This window comes from Nannobrachium achirus, assembly GCF_963921795.1.
Source record: "Nannobrachium achirus genome assembly, chromosome: 21".
NCBI lineage: Eukaryota > Metazoa > Chordata > Actinopteri > Myctophiformes > Myctophidae > Nannobrachium > Nannobrachium achirus.
The window spans coordinates 21,306,841-21,317,205 of NC_137828.1; the positions used below are offsets into that span (position 1 = coordinate 21,306,841).

The 10,365-nt window shown below is 41.9% G+C and overlaps 1 protein-coding gene across 1 annotated transcript in view; it reads right to left on the reverse strand.

Annotated features, from left to right (window-relative positions):
* LOC308306635 (ankyrin repeat domain-containing protein 33B-like) overlaps positions 1-10,365 on the reverse strand; it is a gene marked incomplete at both ends in the record, with an annotated part of 62,566 nt that overhangs the window by 32,568 nt on the left and 19,633 nt on the right. Inside the window, one exon of the mRNA XM_080751676.1 lies at positions 4,132-4,261. Within this exon, the coding sequence (XP_080607802.1) occupies positions 4,132-4,261 (130 nt within the window). The remainder of the gene's footprint in view (positions 1-4,131; positions 4,262-10,365) is intronic.

Consider the following 10,365-nt stretch of genomic DNA (forward strand, 5'->3'; position numbering starts at 1 on the left):
ACATACACTCTCCACAGATAAAGCAGTCAACCAGCCTACCAGTCAACTTATATCTCCATATACAGAGATGGCCATATATGGAGATACGATGACATCACAGAGTCCACAGCTGATGATGTGGCGTGATGTCATACAATAAACAAACAAGCCCTATATACTGATGCGATACGATGACATCACAGAGTCCACAGCTGATGATGTGGCGTGATGTCATACAATAAACAAACAAGCCCTATATACTGATGCGGAGATATGAGCAGGGCAAAGGTGTGACGTGTGACGTGTGACCGACCGACCGACCGACCGACCGACGGACGGACGGACGGACGGCCGGTGGAGGTTTTCATAGTAAACTGCTCCCTGACGGTCGCAATGAGTCACCAGAAAAAAACAATGGGTGTTTTTAATTTAATTAATCTATCATTGTTAAAATGGAGTTTGGAGTTACAATGGGTGTGTATGGGGAGAGGCTGGGCCTGGAGGGCCTGATAACATTTACATTAAATATCTAAATATTGAACAAGCAAATTAAAATATGTTCAGGGTGTTCATAAAAGCCTGAGTAGACGATAAAATGACAACAAGGTTTTTATATCCCTTTAAAGCAACCCTCTGTCCACGTCGGGACGAGCAGCCACGGACCCACTTGTTAAAGAGGTGGTGCCATGATTTTTCCCCCCTCTAAAACATGATTATCAGGTATTATGATTATACTAGGAGGAAGATCTTTTCCAAAAAAGTATACAGAAAGAGTTAAAATTGGGTTTTTATGTGGCCACACCCCCAGTTCATTAAGTATGCATGGATGTCATAGTGGGTGGTGACCCAGCTGAAGTTAGCCACACCCCACAGTGTTGGGTGAATGGTAATTAGGGGAGGAGTTGATTCTGTGATGTAATCATATCTGTGTTTTTTAACTGACACTTTTGACCACAAGGTGGCAGCCTCCAAGAGAAAACAAACAAATACCAAGAGAATACATAATTGCTCATAAAAACCACACCAGGGGGTCTAATGAAGTACTTTCAACCTCCTAGACACATGAAAAACAGAAAAAGTACAAAACTATGGCACCACGGCTCATAATGTAATAAGGGCTCATAATGTAATAAGAAAAATGTAATAAAAACTCATAATGTAATAATCAGCTCATAATGTAATAAAAAAACGAGCGCATAACGTAATAATGGATTTTTCAATAATGTGATAATGTAATAATGTGTTACATTAAGAACCTCCACATAGGAGGCTCATAATGTAATAAAACTTCATAATGTAATAATGTATTTTTTTATTACATTATGAGCTGATTATTACATTATGAGCTTTTATTACATTTTAATTATTACATTGTGCGCTTTTTTTTATTACATTATGAGCTGATTATTACATTATGAGTTTTTATTACATGTTTTTATTACATTATAAGCCCTTATTACATTATGAGTTGCTACACACCCTGCCAACTTTGTTGATGAAGAATGGAGCAACTACCGGTATCTGCTAAACATGCAGCAAATGAATACATTTGGGGATCATTTAGCTGTACAAAGAGCATCCACAATGTTCAACATACAGTTCGTGATTGTATCGACACTGGGTGTTGATGCAACATCGATAATATCCCCATGTGGTCAGTATGACGACAGTCTGCCATTGCTAGTCCTGGGCCACTTTGCCGAAAAGGCATTGACACTAAGGCTTGCCCACCTGCCCCCAGCAGGTAAATAAAACTTTAGGGCAGGTGAAGTTTGCTTTCAGGTTGCCCGACCGGGCAATTGCTCATTTGAGAGGGGACACGACCGTCTATAAACACAACACAAGATATCTTTCTAAACACCTGAACGTGGCTATAAAAAATATATATAAAATGACGAAGTGTGAAACCATAGCAATCATAACTACCTAGGTATTTGGATTTGGAGGTATTGAAGTATGATTCAAAATTGTTATTGCGTTAAATTGAGTGGTAATTCAAATCTTACCTATCATTTTATAATGGACGATTTACTTTTTGGGCAAGTGTACATGAACTTTGGGCAAGTAGAACATGACCTGTACTTGCCCGACGGGCAAGTGCCTCTTAGACCTTAGTGTCAACCCCTGAAGGTCATGGGGACCATTATGTAAGCCTTGATGGACCAGTCACACACTTGATTCAAAGAGCGCACCACTTCGATCTGTCCAGACCTAGGGCCAGAGTGAAGTACCGGGTCAGGGCCAGAGTACGGCGAGAGTGAGGGCCAGATTTAGGGCCAGACCAGAGTGAGGGACCGAGTCAGGGCCAGAGTGATGGCTAGACTTAGGGCCAGAGTGAGGGACAGATCGAAGTGGTGCGCTCTTCTCTGCTTCCTGGACTCTTTGAATCAAGTGTGTGACTGGTCCACCAAGGCTTACATAATGATCCCCATGACCTTCGGCAAAGTGGCCCAGAACTAGCAATGGCAGACTGTCATACTGACCACATGGGGATATTATCGATGTTGTATCAACACCCAGTGTCGATACAATAACAAACTGTATGTTGAACATTGTGGATGCTCTTTGTACAGCTAAATGATCCCCATATGTATTCATTTGCTGCATGTTTAGCAGATAGTTGCTCCATTCTTCATCAACAAAGTTGGCAGGGTGTGTAGCAACTCATAAATTAATAATGGCTTATGATGTAATAAAAACATGTAATAAAAACTCATAATGTAATAATCAGCTCATAATGTAATAAAAAACAAGCGCATAATGTAATAATTAAAATGTAATAAAAGCTCATAATGTAATAATCAGCTCATAATGTAATACAAATACATTATTACATTATGAAGTTTTATTACATTATGAGCCTCCTATGTGGAGGTTCTTAATGTAACACATTATTACATTATTGAAAAATCCATTATTACGTTATGCGCTCGTTTTTTTATTACATTATGAGCTGATTATTACATTATGAGTTTTTATTACATTTTTCTTATTACATTATGAGCCCTTATTACATTATGAGCCGTTATTACATTATGAGTTGCTACACACCTCTTTAAGGGTTGGGATACGTACGGGTCCATTTCAGCGGTTGATCCTACCACTTGTTAAGGGTTGGGATACGTACGGGTCCATTTCAGCGGTTGATCCTACCACTTGTTAAGGGTTGGGATACGTACGGGTCCATTTCAGCGGTTGATCCTACCACTTGTTAAGGGTTGGGATACGTACGGGTCCATTTCAGCGGTTGATCCTACCACTTGTTAAGGGTTGGGATACGTACGGGTCCATTTCAGCGGTTGATCCTACCACTTGTTAAGGGTTGGGATACGTACGGGTCCATTTCAGCGGTTGAGTTAGACCAGTAATTGCCAGGTCTTTTTTAATGGCCACAGCACAAATAAATTGACCAACTTGTAGCCTGTGAATAAGGCATCATCAAAGTTTTGTCTGATGTAATTTAGTCTTGTTTATTTGTATAACTCTAGTCAACTAACAACAAGATAAGTAGTCACGTTAGTGCAGAGAAAACAAAGTAGTATAGTGTGTCAAAGTAACCAGGTAAACGCTGATCCTGTCCGTGTAAACAACATGCTATCTAAATCAGTGCTCCAACCTTTTCCAGTCAAGGACTCCCAAATTGTGTTTGGCCGCGGACCCCCATACAAGATTTAAGGTGGTAAAAGGGTTCAAAATATTCCAAATTTTTCACATTTTTTGGAGATTTATTTTTATTTTAGCGGATCTAAAAGCTCACGAAGACATTGGAAGCTTTTGTTTTTTTTTATTTTAGCGGATCTAAAAGCTCACGAAGACATTGCAAGCTTTTAGGTTTCCCTGGACCTCACTTTGAGAAACACTGCTCCAAATAGCTGGTCATGACAAAACAGTGGGTGTGTGCATTCGTGTGTGTGTGTGCATTCGTGTGTGTGTGTGTGTGTGTGTGTGTGTGTGTGTGTGTGTGTGTGTGTGTGTGTGTGTGTGTGTGTGTGTGTGTGTGTGTGTGTGCGCGCGCGTGTTTGTGTGCGTGTGCGTGTGCGTGTGTGTGCGTGTGCGTGTGCGTGTGCGTGTGTGTGCGTGTGCGTGTGCGTGTGCGTGTGCGTGTGTGTGTGTGTGTCCGTGTGCGTGTGCGACTGTGCGTGCGTAGCTCACCTGCCTGTACAGCAGTGATGAGAGCAGTGTTGCCCTCACTGTCCTGCCAATTGACATCCAGGTGCGGACACTGTGACAACACGATGACAATGTCAACGTAACCCTGGTAACATGCCACCATCAGCCCTGTCTGAGAGACAGAGAGAGAGAGAGAGAGAGAGAGAGAGAGAGAGAGAGAGAGAGTGAGTTACATTTGACGGTGGGACTCCTGTGGTACTAGAGCAGGGGTCTTCAATGTTTTCAGCCCAGGGACCCCTTAGTCGAGAGAGAGAGATGAAGCAGGGACCCCCTCTACATATTATATAAAATTGTGTTGAAGAATAAAAATGTTCATAGATTTCTTACGACAGCTTAGACTTGTTTGACAGCACTGTCATCATGTTGGAGTAATGTGTATTTTCAGACATTTAACCACTTGAACCGCTCTTCTTTTCCCTCTAGAAACCTCTTTGCCAAAAATAGCCGCTGCGAGGCGTTGTAAGCTTGTAGATCTGCTATTTTTGGCTAATGTTCCACTCAGAATAGGGATGCGAGGGTTCAAATGGTTAATGTAAAAAACATGATCCTATCACACAAAGATTTGGCGGCCCCCCTGTACTAACTCTGAGGACCCCCTAGGGATACCGGACCCCCTGTTGAAGACCCCTGTACTAGAGAATCTGAGATCATGAATGCCAGAATCCTGAAGCGGAGCCTAAGATGCAGAAATGACATGGATATAACATTAAATCCTTCAAGGGAATAACATACATTCCACACAAAGCCATAAACTTGTGAAGAAAAAAGTGTCACGACAAGTCAGACACTTTACATGCAGAGCAGATACCCAACATTGTCCCACCCTGAGAAGCAATTCTTTTCATCGGGGATGAAGGGAGAAAGAGAGTGACAGAGGAATTGTGTACAAAATGTTATCAATAACAAAATATTCTAAGTTTTGGGTCTGAGAGGCTACATCAAATGAGCGTCCGTGGCACAAATGCAGAATAAAATCAGTGGTTCTCAACCTTTTCAGACTGCGACCCCCAAAATCATATTTTAACTGGGGACCCCTCCACCCTAGACGAGCACAAAGAGTTGATGTATTACATTTTACAGTACGCTGATGACTCGGTCATCGTCAGCCTGCTCAATAATGATGAGAATAGTCACAGGCAAGTCCTTGATGATTTCCTGTCTTGGTGCGACAATTCCTTCTTGCAACTTAATGTCTCTAAAACAAAAGAGATATGCATTGATTTTAGATGTTCCCCACCATCTCCACAGAAGAGTGTTGTCAATGGACAAGCAGTAGATATTGTAACCAGCTATAAATATCTAGGCACAATTATTGACCACAAGTTGAAATTTGACCTTAACGCTGATATGATGTATCAAAAAGGTCAGCAACGCCTATACTGTTTGAGGAAACTAGCTAAGTTCAATGTCGACAAGACTCTGATGAAACTGTTCTACAGTGCCTACATCGAGTCTGTCATTTCCTTTTCGATTATTTGTTGGTATGGTAATCTTTGTGACAGAGATAAAAATTCCCTTGGGAGGATTGTAAAAGTTACCTCTAAAGTATCTGGCACACAGATGAACAGCTTAGGACAGATTTTCAACAAACAGGACGCTCAGCAAAGCTCTGTCTATCCGTTCTGATGCTGCTCACCCACTACCGGTACATAAAAAATATGAACTCCTTCCATCTGGTCATCGTTTGCGGGCCGCTGGTGCCACAACAAACAGGCACAAATATGCATTTGTTCCTGTGTCTATCTGCACACTGAACGCTGTTCTGGGTAGGTCCAGGAGATAACCTATTCCTCATACAGTATGTGCACTTTATTGGTCTTTCCTATAAGAGATGCACTTTCAAGGACAATATGCACTTTATTGCATGGCACTTTAACGCATGCACTTTATGGTCAATGTGCACTTTATTTTATTTTAAGGTATCTGTCCGCCACATGTGTTCTGTATTTTGTTGTTTGTATTGTTTGATGTATTGTTGTCTGTGCCGCTGCAACCCATTTGCCCTTTGGGGACACTAAATAAACGAACCTTGAAAACCTTGATAAACCTTGATTTTGTATAACACGGTTCTATTGTGAATATAGCAGAACTACATGCTCACATGTAGATCGTCTATTTTCAAAATTTCTGTCTGCTACTGATGTTTCATAGTGAGATCGATACGATCGCATTTTACCGCAATTTACCGCATTTTACCGCGACGCGATGTGTGCGGTCCCGTCCGGCGGCGGCGAATTGCCCATGAGTTCTGGGAAATCCCCACCCACGCTGATCACAAGACGCTGATTCACGACGCTGATTCGCCGTACGGATTTTCGAACGAGGAAAGTCTCTTCAATGAGAGCAATTCTAGACACCTGAATCGCCAAAACAAAAATTTAAAGGGGTGTGGCTAGCGATTCAGGGTCTGGAACTAGGCTACAGAATTCCCTCTATATACTTAAACTTTATTTTGGTTTGTTTACTGTTGAGGGAAAAAACAATGTTGCACGTTAAGTTAACCATCTGGGGATCCCCAAAAATAATTTGGAACCACGCAATTAGCAAATCGCAAAGGTGCATAATATTCGCAAAAGTGATTTCTCTGTATGACGGTGGCTCCCCTCCTCCGTCCCCTGCACAGATGTGAAATGTGCTTTTCTTTTGCCTTGATGAAAGCAAGGCAGCGACATATGGTACTTTCTTCCTTGACAATAATGACTTAATGAGAGGCAGACAATACCATTACTGAGATCTTTCTGAATATAAAAACGTTTTATATTGCTAATAAGCAAAATACAAGGGAATCTTTTGATAATATGAACTGAATCAAACCATTTGCATGATTGCCAATTTGCCTAGTTATTAATAATCAATTTGTTTTTTAACGGTATTACTCAATAAATATTCAACGGAAGCTTCGGAAGCTTGACTTAAGGTAGTGAAGTCATTTTATTTGGTTAAAATCATTTATTATATCAACCTTTTAACAAAAAACGTTTTGTTTTAACCAAAAAACTATCACTTATCCAACCTTAAAATAAATATATAAATATCGCGAATAAAATCGCAATCGCAATATTAGTCAGAAAAATCGCAATTAGATATTTTCCCAAAATTGTGCAGCCCTAACTTGAAGATCTGAATACTTCTTAATCTTGGAACTGGAACTCAAACACATGAATCATGAGAGGAACCAGATGGAGCCTGCATCATAAACACATGTATGATGTCAGTCCAGTGTCACTAGCATGCATGTCTGTGTGTGCCTTCCAAGTGTAAGATCAGAGTCCTATGGAAACCTTGTATGTCCAAAAGGGGGGGAAAAAATAACCTGTGTTCCATTGGATCCAATGTAGTTATTATTGCGACCGTCAGGTTGCAGTTACTATGAAAAGCTCCACCGGCAGGCCGTCTGTCCGTAACGTTACGTAACGTAACGTAACGTCACACTTTTGCCCCTACTCAAATCTCTGCCACCGTTGCCCCTATCCATGCCAAACGTTGCACACACACTCCTTGCCTGGCAAATCACAACCTCCGCCCCTGATTTCACACATGGCCCTCTTATAGCGCCACCATCAGGGTGTTTTTTGCAAAACACATTTTTTGGACACTGCCCCTACAGATTTGGCCCTAAAATCACACAAAGCGGTACACAATATGTCACAGTCATGTCATCAACATGGATCTGTCCCATTTAGCGCCACCATCAGGCAGATTTTTTAAAACACACTTTTGGACACTGCTCCTACAGACTTTGCCCTAAAATCATGCAAAGCGGTACACAGTATCTCTAAAGTCATGTCATCAACATGGATCTGTCCCATTTCCCATATTCCCTCCTGATTGGCTACCATTGCCTTCTAAAGTTTGTGTATGCGACGTGCCGGTCGCCTATCTCCCGATTAGGGAGTCTTACTGGTTAGTTACAAGCTCCTGTTAATACTTTTCATTGCTTCAATATTTATAAAAAATCACAGACAGTTAAACACTTTCACTTTCAATATTTCAACAATAGCTAAAGCAGCCCAATCTACAAGATCACGACACGCCGCGAAGTGACGCATCGTGAGCTTGAAGGTCTATTTTTACGTGACACTCTTGTATGATGAATTGGGGAATTAACAAAAATATGGAGATACAAGGTTTCTGCCCGACAGCAACAATAAGACATCTGTTGTGTCTTCAAGGAGTTAGTGAACTGTCCTGACCCCGTTGGAAGTTATTTACCCCACCCCACCCCTCTCCCTATTTTTTTTTTTTTATGTGAGCATTTCTGTGTCGGCCTGTGTGCATTCATGGCAGCATAGTTGCTCTTTGTGTGTGTGTGTGTGTGTGTGTGTGTGTGTGTGTGTGTGTGTGTGTGTGTGTGTGTGTGTGTGTGTGTGTGTGTGTGTGTGTGTGTGTGTGTGTAGGTGGGCATTCATATATGGACTGTGATGTGTACACAGGGTCTGGAAAGTCCTGTAAAAGTTGGGTGTTTTCCCGGAAGCCGCTGCCCCCATCAGCCAAAACACACACACACACACACACACACACACACACACACACACACACACACACACACACACACACACACACACACACACACACACGCGCGCGCGCACAGGCACGCACAGGCACGCACACACTTTACAATTTAGGCATTTAGCAGATGCTCTTAATCCAGAGCAAGGACAGGCACAAGGTGATACAAATGCATTGAAATAGTAATCTATAGGATAATAGGTAAACCAAAAAATCGGTACATTTAAACTATACACACTATAGGGGTCAGCCAGGTCAACAGTGACATGGGATCAGTCAACATAACATGCTATCTAAATTATATTTTATCCTTTACATAAGCCTGCAAGGTCGTTGAGGCTAGGGTACACACACACACACGCACACGCACACGCACACGCACACACACACACACACACACACACACACACACACACACACACACACACAGAGCCACTGTATCTCCGGAGAAGAGAAACAGAGGAGCGGTGGTGGACACTGTACTCAACTCCAGTACTTGAGTCAAAGTATACTAGTATAGATACTCCTGGTCAAAATAAACTAGTTCCACAACTGGTTAAAAACCCATTTAGGCCTAGAATTATTGAATGCTTTAACCAGTGAAAAATAGCTAATATACAAGCTCGATCTGCTATTTTTGAAAAAATCGTGAAAATGTGTGCAAATCTTTCAATATTATGTATTTTCAAAGCGAACGTTTGTAACTCAAATTTTGCTTCTGGATGGTCCCTGGAACTAAATATTTTGAGATGCGGGTCCATGGCCAAACTGAGCTCCAGTTGAAGTGAAAAGGACCTGGCTGGCCAGATTGCTGACAGAAACACAGGTTTTTCAAAAAATCTTAGAAGGATTCAAAAGACACTTACCGAATCGGGTCAAAATTCAAATTTTCACTATTTTTCAAAAATAGCAGATCTACAAGCTCGCAGCGCGGCACTCGGTGCCACGCTGTGAGCTTGTATATCTGCTATTTTTCAATAGTTAAAGCATAAAATAATGATACACAATAATGTGTACCCGTTCTAAATGGGCCTGTGCAAACCTACCCGGCCCTCTGACCATCTCAATCCGGACCGTCAAATCCCCCGAAACAACCCCGAAACAACTACATTCGAAATATGTAGCCTTTCACTCACTTTATGGATGTAAGCATGGCCCTCTGGAAAACAATGTTGCCCACACCTGGGTGAGAGAGTCCGCCCTGACATTGGGAAGTCGAGGTTCGTTCCATCCCTGGCCGGGTCGCACTGAAGAAATGGCAACCAATGCCTCCCTGCTTGGGACCAGACATTCTCTATGTGAGATAAATATAAACGATTTCAAGGTCAAAGTTGACGATACAGTAATGTCCAGCAAGGAAGAGATTACCTATTTGGGCTGTATTCTTGACAAATACCTGTCTGGGGATAGCATGGCAACAATGGTGATCGAAAAAGTAAATCAAAGAACAAGATTCCTGGGAAGAATTTCCACTTTTGTCAACAAAAGTGCCCTCTGCAGGACTCTCACTGGGCCCTCATTCAGTGCTTGCCACTAAAGGCTAAGCTCTAAACCTCCCAAAACAAACTGATTCGACTACTTCTCAACCTGGGGCCCATGACCCACGTTTCGCCCACACATTTTGCAAGCCTAAGATCCAAGACCCCCAGTGCAGTTTGTTTTAAATACAAATATCAACTTCAGGTTGATTCAGTCATGTGGAAGCAG